General features: G+C 39.2%; 1 protein-coding gene across 3 annotated transcripts; it reads right to left on the reverse strand.

Annotated features, from left to right (window-relative positions):
• Positions 1 to 632: 632 nt before the first annotated feature.
• LOC107824776 (uncharacterized) lies at positions 633 to 24,702 on the reverse strand. Of its 3 annotated transcripts, XM_075234791.1 has the most exons (20): positions 23,863 to 24,701; positions 22,780 to 23,248; positions 22,590 to 22,675; positions 22,225 to 22,338; positions 21,912 to 22,100; positions 18,485 to 18,550; positions 18,162 to 18,212; positions 17,435 to 17,557; positions 17,229 to 17,345; positions 15,845 to 15,952; positions 15,638 to 15,764; positions 14,986 to 15,123; positions 14,571 to 14,747; positions 13,885 to 14,486; positions 3,600 to 3,777; positions 3,304 to 3,518; positions 1,912 to 2,101; positions 1,506 to 1,731; positions 1,256 to 1,411; positions 633 to 1,152 (listed from the first exon to the last, which is right to left on the reverse strand). In XM_075234791.1, exons 1-20 carry the CDS (start codon positions 24,571 to 24,573, stop codon positions 1,026 to 1,028), a joined length of 4,170 nt encoding a protein of 1,389 aa, XP_075090892.1. In that variant the 5' UTR covers positions 24,574 to 24,701; the 3' UTR covers positions 633 to 1,025. The 3 variants fall into 3 exon arrangements, with proteins under 3 accessions (XP_075090892.1, XP_075090894.1, XP_075090893.1); XM_075234793.1 differs by lacking the exon at positions 17,229 to 17,345 and having other exon boundaries at positions 23,863 to 24,702; XM_075234792.1 differs by lacking the exon at positions 18,485 to 18,550.

Below are 24,702 nucleotides of genomic sequence, written 5' to 3' on the forward strand. Positions count from 1 at the left end.
TGCTGGTGGATAATTTTGGCTCATGGAATCTGAATCTCCTTTGATGCACTTCGAAAAAGATAAAGGTCGGGACGGCAGCCACAGGGTGGGCCCTACAGTCCCCTTTACTTTGCGTTTACTTTAACCAACTTTATTAAGTGAATTCCCCTGCCAAATGAAACTCACAACTTGCCAACTTGGATACTTAACATTTATAATTACGTATGATTTTCAGCAAAAGGCTGCAACTTGCAGAAGCCCCACACAGCAGTAGGATAAATGCAATAAAAAATATCTTATCCAAATTTAATGCGACCCCACAGGGAAATTGACCAATTTAGTGAATCCAAAGTCGATAATTAACTATTTACCGTCCTTGAATTATTAATATATGAAAATTTCACATGAATTCAGAAAGAATTAGAATAGCCCATTACATTTAATATTTGAGAAACAATGAACTTTCCGCCCAAGCATGTCACTTGCATTAAATTGTTAAATTGTTCGTTAGAGGAAAAAAACCCTTGGTAAATCTTTTATGATTATTTAGAAGTATCGACATTACCGGTTGGATTTAACTTCAATAAGCGTAAAGAATTTATACTATTAGTGTAATTTTAATATGTTGTAGCACATTAACTTGAGTTGACTGATATTGTAAAATTTTTATCATGATGTCTGTACGGAGATTAAACTCAGCGTAGGTGAAAACCAAAAGTTACAAAGGTCATCAGTCAAAAATCACAAATTGCAAAAAGTTTGACTCCTACCATTGGGAAACCTAAGTCGGTCTAGACACAACAATCCTAATCCTAATACTAACAGCAACCTCACATATCACAGCCTAGAGTCCATAATGGACTAACTAAAAGTTAGATTAATGATGGTGTTGGAGAATGAGAAGTATAGAGTGAAGATATCTTCACAACTCACTAACTGATCTGCAAGGAAAGTTTCTATTTTATATTGCTAAACATGATGTACTAAATGGATATTTAACAATATCAACAAAGAAGAAGACTCCTATCCAACTAGTAAGAAAATTCTTACACCTTGTAAGAGAGTCGTCTAGTTGGATATCCGATGGAGGTTTTAATCAATTCCAATATCTCAACAGCTTCTCTCAATCTTTTGTCCAGCTCTTTCCTTGCATGTGGCTGTGGGGTCCTGGTCCTGCATAAATTAGGTTCAATATTAGACAACATATCTACCACAACTAATCTATTCTATGGAGAAGAAGATTAAGCAAATGGGGTTGCTATACTGAAGCGCAGACCTCTTGTCAGGTTTTGCTTTCCTTGAAAGCTCTTCCACATGATCGCGCAATCTCTTCAAAAGAGCAGGCAACTTGTGCACAGCTTCAACACCTGTTTTCTCTGTGAATATCTTCTTCAAAAGGTCTGAAGCAATGAAATATCCCTCTTCTTTGTTTCTGCACAAGCATTTGCAAAGCAGAAACATATAAAGCTTATGCCACCTGAAGTACATTAGGAACTTGATTTTAATGCTCAATTTCAATAGCATACCTTAAAAACTCCCGCAAGATTGTTTCCACTGATCCACAGCTATCAATTAGTACATTAATCAAGTGTGGATATCGGGAAAGGTTTCTGAGAGTGGAGAGTGCATGTTTTGTAACTTCTTGATCAGGTAGGCTCCGGCTGAGAGAGCTGATCAGCTTCAACAATGTACCAACAGCACCCGCAGCAACAAGTTCTTCACAACATTTTTGTGAATGTTGTGTTGCCATATCTATCATAGGAAAAGGAAAAAGAGGAATATTGTTTCCTTATGATCCCAAGGTGAACTATCTTGACTGAACTCATCACTCATGAGAAGCTAAACATACACCCTTCTATGCACTGTTAAGTGAATGAACATTGAAAACAAGAAAAAACCAAAGACATCTGTACCAGATGCGCAAACACTTACTCAGAGTTGCACAGATACGAAGAATGTCGCTGACACTTCTCATATTCAGAAGTTCTGACAGTGCTGCAACGAGCCTGTTTATTATGCGCATACCATCATCAACATTTGCAGCAGATTTTTGTACTCTCAGACGCAAATCAAGAAGCTGCCCTCTTAAATCTTTTCTTGCAAGGTAACCCTTCATGTATGCCTGGAGAGTGAAAAATGATGCATGAGTTAAGAAGGTTCAAGAAGAATGAAGATACTGCTGATTCAACTCCAAAAATAAATTTGGATATATTTGGAACATATATAAGAAAATTATTCAAGAAGAAGATTGCTCGCAGACATCCTACAGTATAGGCACAATACGTACAGGTTTAATCGTGTAAAACTGAGCTTCATTCAATACGGCTAGAAATCATTACGGCATGGACATATATAGCTGAGATAGTGAAAATGGACACATATAGTTGAGATAGTATACCCTTGTGCATTTATTCCCATCTGTAACTTAGTGATTCAAAGCATATATGAGCTATATATTTTATTTGACAGTACTACATGATCACGTTCTATTCTTCAGACAAGAATCTTTTCTTTCTCATCTTCTCACCTTCATATATTCCCCAATTGCTTCCCTCATAGCTAATTCACAGAAAAAATCACCCTAAGATCATCACAAGAACTTCACCTTTCGAGAATTATATTGAAGTGACGCTGCTTCAATTCACTACACCCATTCTATCTGATGATACAAATACTTTGAAACATATACATAATGTAGCAACGCCGATACTGCAAAGATGTTTTCTGATATTGAGCTGAACCATATTTCACTCAAGTAAGGACCCCTCTTTTCAGTGCTGGAAGATTCAGACAACAACAACCACATGATTCAAGAGATTTTAAAGATTGTTATTTGATTTGCTCTAGGCCATTCCTGCTATATTAAATAGAACTGCTTGCTAATATATTTTTAAGCATTATTGTTCAGCTTTTCTCCACGAACAAAATCAAGTTTCCAGATGATCTAAAAGCACAAAATCAAGTAAAAAGTATCTTAGAAACATGTGATCAACTACAAAGGGGGGGATTAGAAATGAATTATTGGATGCAAAGGTCATACGCACTGTCGGCTATGTTTCAGATGTGAGCGAAAATATTACAATCTACATTGCAGGAAGAGATAAATAGTGAAAAAGAAGGAGAAGTAGTCCTTGCTAATCTTCAATATGTGACAAGAAAAGCTGGAAGTAAAATATAATTACCCAGCCATAGTCACAAAGGAAATAAACAACGCAGAAGTACCATTTTTTTGCATTTAAAGGACTATAAAATACATATGAACTTCAGAAGTTGTCTCAAGCATGTTAAGGAAGCAGGGCGCGGTAAGCAAGATCTACGACTTACTTGGATCACAACAATTTGGTGCTTGTTTCTTGAAGCACTTTTCCGTGCTGTCCATCCTCGGACATGTGATTGGATGACAAGTGCTGCTTTTGTTCTCTGTTCGTGAAGCAGTTTACCTCTCCACCACCGTTGCAACTTTAATACTGCTTGCAATAGTATTTTAAGTGCAAGAGTTTGGTAACCCAATTTTGAGATGTTACGGTAGCAAGAGGCCCCTGGAATACCATGCATTAAGTTGATTATAGACAGGTATAAGAAAAGTCAACAATGAAACTTGTGATTGAAAATAAAGGTACCTAGGAGCCTCTTTCTAGTAATGGCTCCTCTTGCAAACCGTTGTATTTCCAAAGTAGCATGCCTTTGGTGAAAGAATGCTTTCTGGTATTTCATGCTCCGAATTGCAGTTTGAATCTGTATAACAGCCTCTTTTGCAATGAGCAGCCTTTTCCTTGTTAACCAGCCACGACAATGGCTCTGGCACAACAAAAAATTATTAAACACTAGGAACAATCAAGTCCTTTGAAAAAAGTATTTTTATTAGTCCATATCATGATAAAGTTGCATGAGCTGCTATATGAAATCCTTGTTAGAGTAGTTAATGTAGGGGTAACATAACGGTTACAGAAGCCAAAATGACACAACAATTGACTGGCTGCAAAATATGGAAGTAAAAGCGGCAAACGCCATTGCCAAGTGAAAGTGTCAAAACAAAGTATTGCACTTACAACAACAACAACAAACCAGTAAAATCCCACAAGTGGGGTATGGGGAGGGTAGAATATACGCAGACCTTACCCCTACCCCGGAGGGATAGAGAGGTTGTTTCCGAGAGACCATCAGCTCAAGAAGACGAAAAAAAGACAATAGAATTGTGACAACAACAAAAATCAGAGAGATAATATTAGCATCGTAGGAAACAGAAAATGGATAGAAAAGCAATAACAACAACCAGTAATAGAGTCACCGTACTATGAAAAAAAAAACGGAAAAATAGTGTCGATACAAACTTACACCACTAATAACCCAAAGACAATACCCTAACAGGCTAGCCCCACAGCCGATACGAAGGAAGAAAGGCGCTCGACTCACTCCTAACCATCCACCCTAATGCTCGATCTCCTCACCTTCCTGTCTGTTAGTTTACAGCATGTATATAGTGTAGTATTGTCCCACATTGGTAGAGGAGTAGTATGTCCTTATATAGTATAACTATAAATAAGGACCTCTTATATTGTATTGTTCATTCAATATCAATAACATATTTTCTCCCGTGCCTTCTCACATGGTATCAGAGCAATTGTGAGAGATTTATCGCTGTGCATAAATTCCAGCGATTCCGGGAAAGAGAAATCAATACTTTTTTAAGGTTGTTTTCTATCTGCTTTAATTCTGTCAGTGTTGTGCAAAATCCAACACTACCACAAGAGTCGTCACTGTCCGGCGACCAAACCCCAGTGAAAAGCTCCGGCAGCAGCCTCCACACGCCACCAGAAGCTCACGCGCCGGCGCGTACGACTACTTCCGGCCATTTTTTGAAAATCTTCCTTCAGAACAGTTGGGTCACCTGGTAATTCCGATCCTACCCCTACTGTTTTCATTTTGTTAGTTTATAGATATGTATAGTGTAGTCTTGTCCTACATTGGAAGAGGAGTAATATCTCCTTATAGTGTATAGCTATAAATAGAGACCTATTGTATTGTATTTATCATCCAATATCAATAACATATTTTCTCCCGTGCCTTCTCACATGGTATCGGAGCATTAGTGAGAAAAGATCGTTGTGCGTCATTCCAACGTTAACCGGGAAGAAAGAACTTAGTCATCGTGTAATTTTTCCGGTGACCTAAGGCTTGTCTAAGTGAAAGTCACTTTCTGTCGGTGTTGTGCTAAAACCAACACCACCACGAGGTAGATCACCTTCCGACTACCAACCCCTAAAATTTTATCCGGCAGAAAAGCCGCCACGCTCCTCCACGCGCCGGCAACAACTTTTCCGGCGAGGGTTCCGACCATTTTTTTCGTGAAGCTTCTTCAGGACAGTGTGCTCTCCTCAAAATTCCGAGCCTACCCATCTTATTCAAATCAAATTCCGGCCACTTTTATATTTTTCCGGCGTGAACAGTGACCTTTCTGGCCATTTTTTGAAAATATTTCTTCAGGACAGCTTGCTCGCAAAGGAATTCCGAGTCTATGTTCACAATGGCCAATGGGTCTCAAACCATGGCAACTGCAATAGGTCAAGCAAGCCCACTTCCTTCCTTACCTTTAGATTCAGTCCTTTATGTTCCCAATAGTCCTTTTAATCTCATAGGTGTTAGTCGCTTAGCCAAATCACTTAAATGCGCTGTTTTATTTCTTGATGACCATGTTTTTATACAGGAACGCAGTACGGGGCGGATCATTGGTACCGGGCGTGAATCAAACAGATTTTATTACCTTATCCTTGCTAAATCACATGGACTCACATCTTGTCTTCCTTCTACAACTTGTCGTGTTACTGATTCACCAGATTTATTACATAAACGGTTGGGACATCCCAGTTTGTCAAAACTTCAGAAAATGGTATCTAGTTTATCTCACTTGTCAGCTCTAGAGTGTGAGTCATGTCAGCTCGGTAAGCATACCCGCTCCCATTTCCCTCGGCGTCTTGATAATCGAGCAGAGTCATCTTTTACTTTAGTCCATTTAGATGTTTGGGGTCCTAGTCGGGTCTGTTCCACCTTAGGATTCCGCTACTTTGTCAGTTTCATTGATGATTATTCCAAGTGCACTTGGATATTTTTGATAAAAAATCGATCTGAGCTGTTTTCTATTTTCCAGACCTTCCACGCTGAAATTCAAAATCAATTTGGGGTTTCTATTCGCACATTTCGTAGTGATAATGCCCGAGAGTATTTGTCTTCCCATTTCAGCAGTTTATGAAATCTCATGGGATTATTCATCAAACATCTTGTCCGTACACATCTCAACAAAATGGGGTAGCTGAAAGAAAGAATAGACATCTTATTGAAACTGCTCGTACCCTACTCATACAATCTCATGCTCCGTTGCGTTTTTTGGGGATGCCGTTCTTACATCTTGCTATCTTATTAATCGTATGCCATCTTCAGCTATCCAGAACCAAGTTCCATTCTCTGTCATGTTTCCCCATTTACCTTTGTTCTCTCTTCCACCCCGTATCTTTGGAAGCACTTGTTTTGTCCATAACCTTACTCCAGGAACAGATAAGTTAACTCCTCGTGCTCTTAAGTGCGTATTTCTGGGTTTCTCGAAAACACAAAAGGGGTATCGATGCTACTCTCCTGACCTCCAGCGGTACCTTATGTCCGCTGATGTTACCTTCTTTGAAACCCAATCATACTTCACAGGTTCGGGTCATCACTTAGATATTTCTGAGGTACTACCAGTTTCATCTTTTGGAGATTCAGTCACTCCAGCTCCACCACCTACAGCTCCAGTTGTAGTTCCACCACCTATAGCTCCAGTTGTAGCTCTACCACCTATAGCTCCAGTTCCACCACCTACAGCTTCGGTTGTAGCTCCACCACCTATAGCTCCAGTTCCTCCACATAATCCAGTTCAACCTTCTGCAGCTCCACCACTCTTGACTTATCATCGTCGTCCACATCCAGCATCAGGCCCAGGTGATTCACGCCCCGCATCAGATTCTGCACCTACTGCGGACTTGTCTCCTCTTAGTCAACCAATTGCACTCCGCAAAGGTGTACGATCCACACTTAATCCTAATCCCCACTATGTCGGTTTAAGTTATCATCGTCTGTCGTCACCACATTATGCTTTTATATCTTCTTTGTCCACTGTTTCTATCCCTAAGTCTACAGGTGAGGCACTATCTCATCCAGGATGGCGACATGCTATGATTGACGAGATGTCTGCTTTACATGCGAGTGACACTTGGGAGCTTGTTCCTCTTCCTGCAGGTAAGTCTACTGTTGGTTGTCGTTGGGTTTATGCAGTCAAAGTCGGCCCGGATGGCATGGTTGATCGGCTTAAGGCTCGTCTTGTTGCAAAAGGATATACTCAGATTTTTGGGCTTGATTATAGTGATACTTTCTCTCCCGTGGCTAAAATAGCATCTGTTCGTCTCTTTTTGTCTATGGCTATTGTACGTCATTGGCCTCTTTATCAATTAGACATTAAGAATGATTTTCTCCACGGGGATCTTGAGGAAGAAGTTTATATGGAGCAACCATCTGGTTTTGTTGCTCAGGGGGAGTTTAATGGTTGTGTGTGCAGATTGCGCAAGTCACTATATGGTTTGAAACAGTCCCCTCGAGCTTGGTTTGGTAAGTTCAACACAATTATTCAGGAGTTCGGCATGACTCGTAGTGAGGCTGATCACTCTGTGTTTTATCGGCATTTTGCTCCTAATCTGTGTATTTATCTAGTGGTTTATGTTGATGATATTGTTATTACTGGTAATGATCAGGATGGTATTACTAATCTGAAGCAACATCTCTTTCAGCACTTCCAGATTAAGGATTTGGGCAGATTGAAGTATTTTCTAGGTATTGAGGTCGCTCAGTCTAGCTCAGGTATTGTTATTTCACAACGGAAGTATGCCTTAGACATTCTTGAGGAGACTGCAATGATGGGTTGCAGACCTATTGACTCTCCTATGGATCCGAATGCTAAGCTTCTGCCTGGACAGGGGAGCCTCTTAGAGACCCTACGAGATATAGGAGGTTGGTTGGCAAATTGAATTACCTCACAGTGACTAGACCTGACATTTCTTTTCCGGTGAGTGTTGTAAGTCAGTTTATGGATTCTCCCAGTAATAGTCACTGGGATGCAGCTGTTCGCATTCTTCGGTATATAAAGTCAGCTCCAGGCAAAGGATTACTATTCGAGGATCGAGGCCACGAGCAGATTGTTGGGTACACAGATGCTGATTGAGCAGGATTACCTTTTGATAGACGTTCTACGTCTGGATATTGTGTTCTAGTAAGAGGTAATTTGGTCTCGTGGAAGAGCAAGAAACAGAATGTAGTTGCTCGATCTAGCGCCGAAGCCGAATATCGGGCCATGGCTATGGCGACGTGTGAGTTAGTTTGGGTCAATCAGTTGCTCAAGGAGTTAAAGTTCGGAGAAATCAGCAAGATGGAACTAGTGTGTGATAACCAAACTGCTCTTCATATTGCGTCAAATCCGGTGTTCCATGAGAGGACTAAACACATTGAGATCGACTGTCACTTTGTCAGAGAAAAAATACTTTTAGGAGATATTGTTACAAAGTTTGTAAAGTCGAATGATCAACTAGCAGATATTTTCACTAAGTCTCTTACTGGTTCTCATATTAGTTACATGTGTAACAAGCTCGGTACATATGATGTGTATGCACCGGCTTGAGGGGAGTGTTAGTTTATAGATATGTATAGTGTAGTCTTGTCCCACATTGGAAGAGGAGTAATATCTCCTTGTAGTTTATAGCTATAAATAGGGACCTCTTGTATTGTATTTATCATCCAATATCAATAACATATTTTCTCCCGTGACTTCTCACACATTTCATTCCGACAACTTTGAGTTTTTTCCGGCAGCTACAGTACTATTCCGACAGCTACAGTAGATTCCGTCATCTACAATATTTCAGCATTATGTTTCTGTGTTGCCATACTCTGTTTCGGTGGATTACAATTGATTCTTTCTCTTATTTGGTAATAATTTGCAATAATGTCTTTGGGATTTGATGCTTTTGGGTCTAGAAACATGAGTTCTGGAAGCTCTAGTGCTATTATTACCTCGAAACCTTTAATGAGAGGTTCAAACTACTTAGCTTGGTCTTCATCTGTCGAGTTGTGGTGTAGAGGTCAAGGTGTTCAAGATCATCTAATCAAACAGTCTAGTGATGGAGATGAAAAGGCAATAGCACTTTGGGCAAAAGTCGATGCTCAGTTATGTAGCATCTTGTGGCGATCTATTGATTTCAAGTTGATGCCCTTGTTTCGTCCATTCCAGATATGTTATTTGGTTTGGGCAAAGGCACGCACCTTATACACTAATGACATATCTCGCTTCTATGATGTGATGTCGCGGATGACAAACTTAAAGAAGCAGGAATTGGATATGTCTACTTACTTGGGTCAAGTATAGGCAGTCATGGAGGAATTTGAGAAGTTGATGTCAGTTTCTGCTAGTGTGGAAAAACAACAAGAGCAGCGACAGAAGATGTTTCTCGTTCTTACCCTCGCTGGACTTCCTAATGATCTTGATTCAGTACGCGACCAGATTTTGGCTATTCCGACTGTCCCGACAGTTGATGAATTATTCTCTCGATTACTCCGCCTTGCTGCAGCACCAAGTCCACCAGTGATCTCATCACAGATACTTGATTCCTCTGTTCTTGCATCCCAGACAATGGATGTTCGGGCATCTCAAACTATGGAGCATAGACGAGGAGGAGGTCGTTTTGGAAGATCTAGACCCAAGTGTTCTTATTGTCACAAACTTGGACACACTCGTGAAATGTGCTATTCCTTACATGGTCGTCCACCCAAAAATGCTTACATTGCTCAGACCGAGACTCCAGGTAACCAGGGATTTTCTTTATCTAAAGAAGAATATAATGAGCTCCTTCAGTATCGAGCAAGTAAGCAGACATCTCCACAAGTAGCCTCAGTTGCTCAGACTGATACTTCTGTTACTGATAATTCTTTTACTTGTGTTTCCCAGTCTAGCACTCGTGGCCCATGGGTCATGGACTCAGTCGCTTCTGATCACATCTCTGGTAATATATCACTTTTGTCAAATATTGTATATTCACAGTCTCTTCCCACTGTTACTTTAGCCAATGAATGTCAAACTAAGGCAAAAGGAGTGGGACAAGCTAATCCATTGTCTTCTATCACCCTAGATTCCGTTCTTTATGTCCCTGGCTGTCCTTTTAGTCTTGCATCTGTTAGTCGTTTGACTCGTGCCCTCCATTGTGGTATATATTTTATTGACGATTCTTTTATTATGCAAGACCGCAGTACGGGACACACAATTGGTACAGGACGTGAATCAGAAGGCCTTTACTACCTTAACTCACTCAGTCCTTCCACAACATGTCTAGTTACAGATCCTCCAGATCTAATCCACAGACGTTTAGGACATCCGAGTTTATCCAAACTTCAGAAGATGGTGTCTAGTTTATCTAGTTTGTCTACATTAGATTGTGAGTCGTGTCAACTTGGGAAACATACTCGAGCCTCTTTTTCGCGTACTGTTGAGAGTCATGCAGAGTCTGTCTTCTCCTTAGTTCATTCTGATATATGGGGTCCTAGTTGAGTCGGTTCATCCTTGGGATTTCGTTATTTTGTTAGTTTCATTGATGATTATTCAAGATGTACTTGGCTTTTCTTAATGAAAGATCGTTCTGAGTTATTTTCTATATTCCAAAGTTTCTGTGCAGAAATCAAAAACCAATTTGGTGTTTGTATTCGCATTTTTCGCAGTGATAATGCCTTAGAATATTTATCTTCTCAATTTCAGCCGTTTATGACTTCTCAAGGAATTATTCGTGAGACATCTTGTCCTTATACCCCTCAACAAAATGGGGTTGCTGAGAGAAAGAATAGGCACCTTATTGAGACTGCTCGCACACTTCTAATTGAATCTCGTGTCCCGTTGCATTTTTGGGACGATGCAGTTCTCACAGCTTGTTATTTGATTAATCGGATGCCTTCATCTCCCATCAAGAATCAGATTCCGCATTTAGTAATGTTTTCCCAGTCACCCTTATACTCTCTTCCACCTCGTGTTTTTGGGAGCACGTGTTTTGTTCATAACTTAGCCCCTGGGAAAGATAAGTTAGCTCCTCGTGCTCTCAAGTGTGTCTTCCTTGGTTATTCTCGTGTTCAGAAGGGATATCGTTGTTATTCTCCAGATCTTCGTAGGTACCTTATGTCAGCTGACGTCACATTTTTTGAGTCTAAACCTTTCTTTACTCCTGTTGACCACCATGATATATCTGAGATCTTACCTATCATCGTCGTTTGCGTCCTCCATCAGGCCCAACTGGTTCTTGTCCTGCACCTGACCCTGCTCCTGCTGCGGACCCTGCTCCTAATACACCGATTGCACTTCGAAAAGGTATACGAACCACACTTAACCCTAATCCTCATTATGTCGGTTTGAGCTATCATCGTCTGTCATCTCCCCATTATGCTTTTATATCTTCTTTGTCCTCGGTTTCCATCCCTAAGTCTACAGGTGAAGCGTTGTCTCATCCAGGATGGCGACAGGCTATGAGTGACGAGATGTCTGCTTTACATACAAGTGGTACTTGGGAGCTTGTTCCTCTTCCCTCAGGTAAATCTACTGTTGGTTGTCGTTGGGTTTATGCAGTCAAAGTTGGTCCCGATGGACAAATTGATTGACTTAAGGCCTGTCTTGTTGCCAAAAGATATACTCAGATATTTGGGCTCGATTACAGTGATACCTTCTCTCCCGTGGCTAAAGTGGCTTCAGCCCGTCTTTTTCTATCCATGGTTGCGGTTCGTCATTGGCCCCTCTATCAGCTGGACATTAAAAATGCCTTTCTTCACGGTGATCTTGAGGATGAGGTTTATATGGAGCAACCACCTAGTTTTGTTGCTCAGGGGGAGTCTCGTGGCCTTGTATGTCAATTGCGTCGGTCACTTTATGGTCTAAAGCAGTCTCCTCGAGCCTGGTTTGGTAAGTTCAGCACGGTTATCCATGAGTTTGACATGACTCGTAGTGAAGTTGATCACTCTGTGTTTTATCGGCACTCTACTTCAAGTCTCTGTATTTATCTGGTAGTCTATGTTGATGATATTGTTATTACTGGCAATGATCAGGATGGTATTACCAATCTGAAGCAGCATCTCTTCCAGCACTTCCAAACTAAGGATCTAGGCAGATTGAAGTACTTTCTAGGTATTGAGGTTGCCAGTCTAGCTCAGGTATTGTTATTTCTCAAAGAAAATATGCTTTAGACATTCTTGAGGAGACGGTGATGATAGGTTGTAGACCTGTTGACACTCCGATGGATCCGAATTCTAAACTTATGCCAGGACAGGGGGAGCCGCTTAGCGATCCTGCAAGCTATAAGCGGCTGGTTGGAAAATTAAATTATCTCACAGTGACTAGACCCGAAATTTCTTATCCTGTGAGTGTTGTAAGTCAGTTTATGAATTCTCCCTGTGATAGTCATTGGGAAGCAGTTGTCTGCATTATTCGATATATAAAATCGGCTCCAGGCAAAGGGTTACTCTTTGAGGATCGAGGTCATGAGCAGATCATTGGATACTCAGATGTTGACTGGGCAGGATCACCTTCCGATAGACGTTCTACGTCTGGATATTGTGTTTTAGTAGGAGGAAATTTGGTGTCCTGGAAGAGCAAGAAACAGAATGTAGTTGCTCGGTCTAGTGCAGAAGCAGAATATGGAGCAATGGCTATGGCAACATGTGAGCTAGTCTGGACCAAACAATTGCTCAAAGAGTTGAAATTTGGTGAAATCAGTCGGATGGATCTTGTGTGCGATAATCAAGCTGCTCTTCATATTGCATCAAATCCGGTGTTCCATGAGAGAACTAAACACATTGAGATTGATTGTCACTTCGTCAGAGAAAAGATACTTTCAGGAGAGATTGCTACAAAGTTTGTGAGGTCGAATGATCAACTTGCAGATATTTTCACCAAGTCTCTCACTGGTCCTCGTATTGGTTATATATGTAACAAGCTCGGTACATATGATTTGTATGCACCAGCTTGAGGGGGAGTGTTAGTTTACAGCATGTATATAGTGTAGTATTATCCCACATTGGTAAAAGAGTAGTATGTCCTTGTATAGTATAACTATAAATAAGGACCTCTTGTATTGTATTGTTCATTCAATATCAATAACATATTTTTTCCCGTGCCTTCTCACACTATCTAGAGCCATGTCCTCGGAAATCTGAAGTCGCATCGTGTCCTGCTTGATCACCTCACCTCAATACTTCTTAGACCGCCCTCTACCTCTTCTCATACCCGTCAAAGCTAACCACTCACACCTCCTAACCGGGACATCTTGGCTTCTCCTCCGCATGTGCCCAAACCATCTAAGCCTTGCTTCCCGCATCTTGTTAGATAAACTTGTAATGCCTCTGGTTCATCTATCTACATTTCTCCTCATGCTAACTGGTGCAAACACGCTGTTTAAGCCTGAAAAAAATATAAGCCTATCCCGTAGGCTAATGATTCAAGGTACAGTCTGCTCGTGAAAGGAAGTGACCTAAATTCTGCGGTTTGACTTGTGTCACATATTGACATAAACATTATGGAACCCTGTACCTTATGTGACTGATGACCTCTGGAAGGTTGCAGGATACAACTAACAGAAAAACATAACGCAAATGCATGAAAAAAAGAAGCTACACAATCTAAGTCCTTTGACTAGATATTGACCTTATGAGGATGTACTTTCAATGAGTTACTTAATAAGCCCGAGGCACCAAATAACAGGTGTAGTTAAGTACAATATATGGCAGGTTAATATCGAGTGTATCTCAGAAGTAAATCAAAATGAAGCAATATACGCTCAAATATTTAATATTTGAAGACAAAATTACCTGAATCATAATAATTTGAGATTTACGCCTATAAACTTCTCTTTGAGCAATCCGTTTGCGGACATAAGCCTGGATTGTAATCGTTGAAAGAGCTTCCCGTTTATAGCAATGAAAATCCTTCAAACATCTTGCAGATCGGAAAATGCTCTGTATTTTTGTTGCTGCTTGCTTCTGATCCACAAAAATTTTCCTCATCAACCATCCACGATAGTGACTTTGAATTTTAGTTGCTGCAAAGTGTTGACTGTGTATAGGGCTGCTTAATGTATATTCCTTTGAAGCATGTTGGATAGTTACCGCTGCATTTATATGATACATATTCTCTTCACGTTCCTTAGAAACTGTGGGAGATTGGTCTGTGTTTACAAGAGAAGACCTTACTATCCACCCACGAATACACTTTTGTATGACAATGGCAGCATCATTGAGAGTTGGAGTGGACAAATCTTGCGGTGATGCATCTCCAGTCACATGTCTCCGGGAAATCCAGTCTCTAGTGGCACGCTGGATGATTCTTACAGATTTTCTCAACTTAAGAAAGGCATGTCTATCAACCACAAAGGCAGAGTGATTTTCCAAATTTTCTGAACAATTCCTAGCACCTGTTCATTTGTAGCAATACATTAAATGATAAAAGTTCTATCTAGTAATGGAGCAAAAGGGAAGAAAAAAAAGTAAGCATATACCGCATAGTGATGCCAGATATGTCTGTGAACCAAAGAACTGAATTGATGGTTCCTTCTTTACCCTCAGCCATGCTTGTATTGCAGCTTGCAAGATACAGACTGCATTCCTAATCCTCAAATATTTGCGACGCTGCACTGACTGTCTGAAATGAGACTGTATTACTTTGGCTGCATTTTCTGAAACAATGAGACAAACATCTTTCAGCTGGCTTGAGGCCTGGTAAAACTATACCTGAAGCATAATTTCAGATTTTCATCCTCAGATGACAAAGCACAGAATGGAGATAGTAGGGGTGACACCCACATTGAATTATATACAAGAAGAAAAGCTATCGGAGAGAATATTGACATGTTCCTGATACTGGTTACAGCAAAATATTTACACACCAAGTACATAATTGTCATGGATGATTACCTTTTTGAGTATCATTGCTCCTTTTACTAGTAAAAGACCACTTTGGACTGCTAGAAGTTTCCTTAGAAGTGCATTTGTTATTTTGTTGAGCCATCTCTTGCCACCAAGCCATTACAGCCTTAAAATTTCTGGCAGCATCTGTGTTATCAAAAAGGTCATAAAGACCATGAAATTATATTAGTACGAAAGGCTGTCGATGACATGGATATGGGACTATTACAAAGGACAGAAGCCTTTATGCAGAGAAAGATTACCTCTACTGAAATTATTTCCGTAAAGAAGTGGGAACATTTTTCATAAAATTTGCATTCATTGGAAAAGAAAATTAAAACTTGAAATAAGTTATTCTAACCAACTTTAATGAAAATCTGTAGTATTGACAACTTCATATTTTCACGCAACACTTTCTGCTGCATGGTGTCACAGTCAAAATTATGTTCGCTGTAGTTTATATAAACAGCGCCTACAGGGTTCACTACCATTTGGTTTTATGGAAAATTTTCTGAGGCATGGTGTTACCCAAAACTTTTACTTCCTGTAGTTCATATAAACAGCTGATAAATGTTTCAAGTCTTCCGTTGGCCAAACAAATGAAATAAAATAAACAATAAAATTTCTAAAACTAGAATCCCTCAAAAGAACCATCAGACACCTTTGTCATCATTTTGTTCTGGGTCTACAGCTGCTTCTAGATGCATAAACCACTGGTCCGCGCTTAGCCGTTTTCTTTCAGGACTTTGACAATTAAATCCCAATAACTTGTGGAAATTCAATTGATCCTGTTAAAAGACAATGGTCATTTCTTTCCCAAATTAAGACTAACACTAGTGATTTGCATATAATCTATAATGAATAATACCTTGTTTCTTCTAACTAGTAGTTGAAATGAGAGAAACACCAAGAGAATAATGACACTCTGACCATTGCATGCACCGTTTGTTTCCAGTATATCACTGACTTGTAGTACCTGCAAAAATATTATATCTAACTTTCAATCATACAATTTTCGGCCCACAAGTATTAATTAAATTATTCCTGCCATCCCAAAGTGGATGTTGGTTGTTTAGCTCGGCATGGTTTTATTTAATGGAGCCACTAAAATAAAATTACTATGAAAGATCATTTTCGTCTAATGAAATATCCTGAGTTACACATTAAGTGGTAAAACTTAACTTTCCATGAAGGGACAGACCAAAAAGGTACGATGGACATGGAATTGGGACTGGGGGAGTTTGAGAACAAAGGTAGCATGTTAACTGACCAACAACACCAAATTCATAGAATTATATAAATGGTTGCGACCTCCAAAAGGTAACGTATATGGGTGAAAAGCAATAAGTGTCCGATTGTAACAGACCAAATGGTTTCTTCCACTTTTGAATCCCAAACACTTTGGTTAAGGTCAGAACATGGTTCATTTCTACAAATTGTTCTCTATTTCTCAGTTCAACAAAAAGTTGCAGAGGAAGACTAGAGAACATAAAAAGGATAAAGGCGCAGAGGAACTATACACGGTATCTTATCCAATCACTAGGAGTATTGACTAATAAGGAGGCATGCACTTCTAGCAAGAAAAGACTAAGAAAGAAACTACCCGACAAACATTCATTATCCATATCATAACTCCATAGGTAGATTACAGCTATTGGTTGCTTTTCATACGTTTTGCTCTCCTAAGAAGAATATTCTGTGGGGTGTGTAGCAGTAGGAAATCCTTGTTTGCCTCAATCTCTTAGGAGCAAATGCCTGCAATACATGGAACTCTACAAGCAAATGCTTATTGGCTTATTGCAATACACTGCTACTTGAAATATCCCGGATAATATTACAAAAGTTTGAGCCGGAGTTACTGTTCGGTTATCATAGAGATCTTTCTTAACGTATAAGTTTTCAGGAAAAGAAGAATGTATACTAATTTGATAGAAGGTCCCTCTGATACTAAAAGGTATTTCATTCAGATTAATATGTGAGTGCAGAAGCCATGTAAAAAGTTTGAATGTTGAAAGCACTTATTGGAAAATTAAGAGGTCTGGCATATTCTTTTTCTGTAACAATTTTAAGTACTTGTATCAGTACTCTTATTTGCAGGGGACAACTTCATCGTTGGGAAACAACAGTTGGAGCAGCATTTCTTTGGAACACTCAGAATTATTTTGCTCCTAAACCAATTATTTTACCAGGGCGATAAAAGAATATTATGAATTGCTCAATTTTTACAGACACTAAGTAAAATATGTTTTCACCTCTGGAAACCTCCCCAATAGCAATGGCAGCTTTTGAGATAGAATAAAATTGTGCACTGCATCTGTGTAATCAATTACAGATACTATGGAAACTTCTTCTTTTGTTTCACCTAGTGCCTGTACTATCATCACAAAACGGTATTGAGCTGCAAATTGTCTTAGTAGAATGCTAAACAATGATAGATTAATGGATAAAATTCAAGCACCTGATAAGAGCAGGAACAGCGATTGTCCTTGCGGAAATAATAATCAAGCAAGCACCACATAGCTTTTCCATCAACCAACGATGAAAAATTTTCGACCTTAAGGTCATAACTTTCACAAATTGCCTGAAACAGTCAGGTAATCATGTTCATATGATAAATCCAAATCATAATGATACAGGCAGCAATAATCTTCTAACGAGTCTACTACTTAATGAGGATTAGGGTGGTCCGTAGTGGAAGCTACATATTCTGCAGCTAGGATTATTTGAAACTGAGCATGAGTGTTACTACATCCTTCGGAAATACTGGGATATGTTATCTATATAAGAGCCAAATAACAGGAGTTTTCTAGTTTCTTATTAACCAGGCATATTCACCATGTTAAATCCTGTACGTTTCCTTTTGCATCACAGTTAAAGAGCTATGTTTTCCAGAAAGGAGACTAAAGGACAATCCAAGAGAGTAGCGTAGTCAAAATGCCTGTATAGAATCACACCCCGTAAGAGTTATTTCTTTTAGTCATCTACATCAACTAGTCAATCAAACTTCTAAGCATCACTTAACCATATGTGATATAATCAGTGTGAAGCGTACTAGGTGACAACAATGAAAGAATGGCAATGGATCATCGCAAAATCCAGCGAGAATAATACTCGGATCACCACAGGGCTGATTTAAGGAAAACATTACTACCGTAGTCACAGAGTTCATTAATTGATAATAATACCTGGATCCAATTCAGGAGCATGTCCAAGTGATTGCAGCTGCTTGAGTTTTGCTGTAAGTGGAAAATATGAAAAGCATTACCAAATTTGGCTCGTTACAGTGGGGGGATTTAAGTGTACGAATATAAAATACACACTCTTTTAGACACAATGAGCATTAACACATAGGCTAACAGTACACAGTATTGCGAACTAGAGGTGGAAAACATGTTCATAGATTTCCTATCTTAACCAATCTACACCATTATACTCACATTATAGACTTAGAGATTGTTCTTTTTTTCTGGAAAGTAGAATAAGTATATTTGCTCAAGACTAAGCATACCTCAACAACTCCTCGGATTTTAGAAATCTCCTCTGACAAAAGTTCTTTGTTGATTAGAAGTGGCAACTACAGAATGGACAACAAAATACATCATGAATATAAAAGAAGTTGTAACGACCCGACTTGTCGTTTTAAGAATTTACGCCCCGTTCAATGACTTAAGGTCTCGGGCAGTTTCGCAATATGTATTATGACTTGTGGGTGTGGTCGAGTTTGATTTACTAAAGATTCGGAATTTAATTAAACGAACAATCCTTAATTTGAAGCTTAAATGGAAAGAGGTGACCGGAGAGTTGACTTTTGAGAAAACGACTCCAGAATGAAATTTTGATGATGTCAATAGCTCCGTATGGTGATTTTGGACTTAGGAGCGTGTCGGGAAAATTATTTGGAGGTTTGTAGTGGAATTAAGCTTGAAATGCCGAAAGTTGAATTTTTTGGAAGTTTGACCGGGGGTTGACTTTTTGATATCGGGGTCGAAATATTATTCTGAAAATTTGAATAGCTTCGTTATGTCATTTATGACTTGTGTGCAAAATTTGAAGTCATTCCGGATTGATTTGATATGTTTCGGCACAAGATATAGAATTTGAAAGTTCAAAGTTCATAGATTTTGATTTGAGGTGCGATTCGTCGTTTTGATTTTGTTTGATATGATTTGAGGCCTCGAGTAGGTCCGTGTTATGTTATGGAACTTGTTGGTATGTTCGGACGGGGTCCCGAGGGCCTCGGGGGAGTTTCGGATGCTTAACGGATCGAATTTGGATTTGGAAGAGCTGAAGCAGCTGGGCTGCTGGTGTGATCGCACCTGCGCGAAAAAGGGACGTAGGTGCGAGCTCGCGGATGCGAGAAATGAGTCGCGGAAGCGGAAAATTCATGGACTGGCCAGGCACCGCGGGTGCGAAAAATTTGCCGCGGATGCGAAAACCCCCGGGCAATACAAAAACAGAGGGGTTCCGAGCTTTTGCCATTTTTGGGCATTTCAAGCTCGGGTTGGGCGATTTTTGAGCAAGGTTTTCACGGGAAAACTTGAGGTAAGTCCCTTGTGATCATTTCTACTCCATAATATTGAATTATCATTGAATAATCCGATTAGATTATATGTTTTTAAGGTGTAAATCGGGGGTTTGAACTTAGGAATTTGAAAACGAAAAATTAAGATTTGGAGGTCGAATTGTTATTGGAATTCGATAAAATTGGTATGGTTGAACTCGTATCGGAATGGGTGTTCGGATTTCATGAAAATTTTATCGGGTTCCGAGGAGCGGGCCCTGCGTTGACTTTTGTTGACTTTTTGGAATAAAATTTTATGTCGACGCATTATTATCTGGAATTGTTTCCGATGAATTTTAATGAAGTTATACAATTAATTTGGATAGATTTGAGCTGTCCGGAGGTCAATTCAAGCAGGAAGGCTATTTTGGAATATCGGCCTAACTTCAAAAAGGTAAGTGTCTTGCTTAACCTCGAGTGGGGGAATTACCCCTTAGGCATTAAGTCTTATGTGCAATTTGTGTAATTGAAAACCATTTACGCGAGGTGACGAGTACGTACTTGGCTTATATGTGTAAAGTTTATCGAGTTAAAGTCCTGAGCATATTGTGTGGTAAATTGGGTAATTGTTGGTATATATTTAATCAACTAATTGTCGTGCCTAAATACTTACTTGAATTGTTGAATATTCCTCGTAATTTCTCAACCTCAAAAGGAGTTTAGATAACCTATATCCTAGTTGACTTGCCATTATTTGAAATTATTTGACTCGTGTTGGCTTCTTATTGTTGACTTGAATATTGTGGAATCGTTGCTACATTTTGTTTTGTTTTGCCTTGTTAAGCTGTTCTCCTTGTGCCTAGCATTCTTTACTGTGGTTATTCCTTGTGAATGAGTTCTACCGTTCTTGTGATTTAAGTTCTTGAGTTGATTTGTTCGCCGTACTTTGCATCTCTGTCATTGTTGCTTTTGTACTTGCTGTGGTGATGTACGAGGTTTCTGTCGTGTTATAGTTGTTATCTCTGTTGTTTGCGCTGCATATTTAAATTGGGACTACGGACGTATTCCGGGAGATCCCCCAGCACTGCATATTTAAATTGGGGACTACGGGACGGTATTCCGGTAGACTCTCCTGTGGTTATATCTGTGTTCGGAGCTGCTAATCTTCCATGCTTAGGTGTCACAGGGTGACTTATACTCGAAGGATATTATTTGAAAAGTATTTATCTTGAAGGAACTATGTTTAAAGGATACTTAATTGAAAAGGGTTATACTTGAAAAGTATTTATCTTGAAAGAGCTATGTTTGAAGGCTAATTATTTGAAAAGTTTATATTTGAAAGGTTTTTATCATGAAAGAATTGTATTTGAAAGATATTTATTTGAGAAAATTATATTTGAAAAGATTTATTGAAAGAATTATATTTAAAAAAATAAATAAATAAAGAATTATATTTGAAAGATATTTATTTGAGGAAATTATATTTGAAAAGATTTATTGAAAGAATTATATTTGAAAAAAAAATAATTGTTATTATTTGAGAAAATTATATTTGAAAGAGAGTTATCTGGAAGAATTATATGTGAAAGACATTTATTTGAAGGACTTGATTTAATTGGGTGTAATTGTGTATTGTTGAGTGATATTAATGGTATTCTTGTTGTCTGTTGTACATATCACTGGTTGTTTTATCCTGCCCTTATTATTATTTGTTTCCTATTATTTTGTATATTATATTGCACAGGTTATTAGACTAGTGAGTGTCTTGACTGTACCTCGTCTCTACTCCATTGAGGTTAGTCTTGATACTTACTGGGCACCGCTGTGATGTGCTCACTCTACACTTCTGCACATTTTTGTGCAGAGCCAGGTATTGAAGATAACGGACTTGAGCAGAGTTAAAGCGGGGTCGTAAGGATTCAAGGTAGAGCTGCTTGGTTGTCGCAGTCCCTTGGAGTCGTTTCATTTCATTGTACTGTTAATTTGTAATCAAACAGTATTGTATATTCGGTCCTCGTGATCATTCCATGTATTCAGTTAGAGTTCGTGATTCAGTACTACCAGTCTTGGGAGGTTCTATATTGTAATTATTTACGCTATTAGTTTTGATTATTTATTTAATTCAAAAAAAAAATGGCTTCAAAAATGCAATGGAAATCGGCTTACCTAGTCTTACAGACTAGGTGCCATCACGACTCATGTGGTGGGATTTTGGGTCGTGACAAAAGTATAGAGTATAATTCCTGTAGCTAACAACAAATTTTATAATAGTTAGGAAGCAAAGTACAACTAAGTAAACTGAGAATGGATTTAGCATAACTATTTTAGTTATATAAAAGCAACAGGTAAAAGATCATACCTCGTTAAAAATAAGGTTAAGTTTTTAACGTGTACTGACATAGATGAAATAGTCACTAGGAATACTAAAATTCACCTGCAAGTGCACAAAGATGTTCCAGAGCAATGAAATGGTGAGCTCCTTGTCTCCATCAACGATGTCTTCTGCCATAATAAGTGTTCCATCTTGATCACACAATGGGACACCTGCCTCCCTGAGAAATTGTAGAACTGTGCCACAGTTCACCAGACTCTTCTTGCGAGTATCTGAGGGAACTACCATTTTCTGACATAGAACAGCACATAGTAACAAGCCTTATGTTTCCAATTGTGACAGCTTCTGTAGAAATGGGAACCAATCTAACACATACGAAAGGAAAGGAAGGAAAGACAATCATTTATAAGCTAACCGAGAGGATAGAAGGATCATGTTGCAAGAGTTGAATGGCTCTGCAAAGTCGAATGCCATCCTGAAGGTCCTTAAATAAATCAGCCACACCAAAGTGATACTCAAGCAAAGGATTCTGCACCAGACAATATCAGTTGGCCACAATAATCAGAGACCTATACTGCAACACATATGAATGATGTCAACCGTGCCGTAAAAGTAAACAGAAGACAAGAGAGCGCCCGGTAACGAAGAGACAACCCATAGTTAAACGAGGGCTCAACTCGGTCCTACTTAAACATGAGACAACCCGGTAACCAGAAAAAGTCAACCATGTAGTAAAAGCATATAAACTAGCAAACTAAGTTCATTAATAGACATGCTTACCTGTTGATATGTCACTTTATAGCCTACGATGACAAGATGCGCAAGTAGATTGCCTTCACCATGCATCACATCGGATGATAAGAACTCTAAAATGTTTTTAAGATATGGATATGTTAATACACGAGTTAGAATAGAAAGGTCTTGTAAACAAGCTACAGAAGAAAAATATGAAGAGTAAACAAGTAATTACTGTTGATCAGTTGACGGCTAGATTTAGCATCTGATTGCAAAGAGAACAATAGAGGAGATCCTCCATCTTGTGCGTCAATACCATATTTAAGTGGCAGACTACTCTGAGTTTTGACTCTATCTAGTATGAGAACAAGCAACAAAAATCTCTTCAAGACAATATTGCCTAACTTTTCATAGTAACCAGGTCTATATAAACCCTCCACTAACTTGTTATAAGCATAGGTCTTTGCTAGACCAACATGTGAGAAAAATTGCTTATCAAGCACCATCTTCAAGAAGGCAATTTCTTGGTCGGAATTGACATCTCCATTTGGTAACAAGGTGTCACCCCCCAAGAGTATGTACAATCCAATCCGAAGCCAAACGGGGTTATAACACATAAGAGTTCTCAAGGCTTTCTCCTTCATTCCAACATCGGTTACCATGGGACAATGAGCTCTCATTTTCAGGCGTCCTTCATCAATGGTCTGAAAGATAACCAAAGCAGGAGAAATTTAACAAATGACCATAATTCAAACCATGATAAAGTAGGCATATATTATATTCTGTGATAATAATATTTATAGGTTGAATCATGGTATTGTTAGCTAAAGCATGCACAGTCACACTTTTACAGTTCTCAGTTCGCACTAATTACACTCCTAAAACATGTTGTGAAGCTTCAGATTACTTTAGATTGGTGCCTAAGATCTTGATTCCAATATAAAACACGCTATCATCTCCTTGAGTAAATATTAGCAGTAGAGTAACTTAGAAAAAGCATCATCAAATCAATCAATCAATTATGCCTCATTAGTTCTTTTCAGCTGATTCAGTCCAATATAAAACAATTTGCCTTTTGAGGGAAATTAGGGTTCTCGAGACTAGAGGTTCTCATAGTTTGACTATTTCTTTAGTTTCAATCTACCACAACCCTAGTCATTTAATCAAGCTTGAGACCAATCATTCTTTGTGAAGGCGGAGTTTCGTCAGCAAGCATCTCATATTATTTTAAAACAGATTAAGCCCATTATCCAATCATTCAACAGAAAACGGCTTTACAAAGTGATTCAATTGTGAATTTAGCATCTCCATACTTTACCTTTGTTACTTGAGTCATTGTAACAAAAACCTCTTTACAGCTTCCCAAGCTGAGGTAACCACTCATCCTCTCCTTTAAATCATCAAAGCTGCAAATCTCAGTCAACGAAGCTTTAAGTCCCGTAAACATGGAATCTGAAAATGCTGTTGTCTCTTCATCTTCAAAATTTGAGGATAAATGCCTCTGCCTCTTGGGCCCTCGCCACAGCACATCAACTCCAACAGTGTTGTGCCCTGCCTCACTCTCCCTCCTCTTCCCATTTCCGGCAACACACGGCAGCCGATTGGACGTCTCAAATCCTCCGGTGAAACTCGAGACATCGCAGCCACAAGAGGTAGGGTTTTCAAACAAGAAATTCAGCCACACGGTAAGCGACTTCGCGAGTGATTTCAACGATCTCTCTTTGTTAATCAACGCCTTTCGTGCTGATTTCGCTTGCTCGAGCTCGAACGCCTTTAATCTTCGAGCAGCAGCACTCGACTTCACCGCCGACGGCTTCATGATTCCACGACGGCGTATGGAGGATACCGGCGGGGTTTTAGAGGCGGTGAAGAACTCCGGCTGGCGGTGAACCGGTGTAGGAGAAGGAGAACTGAACTTTGCTGCATATCGTGAAGGCTTTGGAGTTTTGAAATTGGAGATTTCTTTAAATGGGAGGTCCTGGAAGGGTGATGGGATGCATGACGTTTGTGACGCTTTCTTCTGTTCCATTTTCCGGTCAGATTCCGATCGATTTGTCTGAAACTGAGAAAATGGTGAACTTTTTTATCTTTACCGTTTTAATTTGAATGTGGAGACAGGCGGGGGTTTTTATGAGTAGTTAAATTTTGAATTGTCCTC

This window comes from Nicotiana tabacum, chromosome 17, assembly GCF_000715075.1.
Source record: "Nicotiana tabacum cultivar K326 chromosome 17, ASM71507v2, whole genome shotgun sequence".
Classification (NCBI taxonomy): domain Eukaryota; kingdom Viridiplantae; phylum Streptophyta; class Magnoliopsida; order Solanales; family Solanaceae; genus Nicotiana; species Nicotiana tabacum.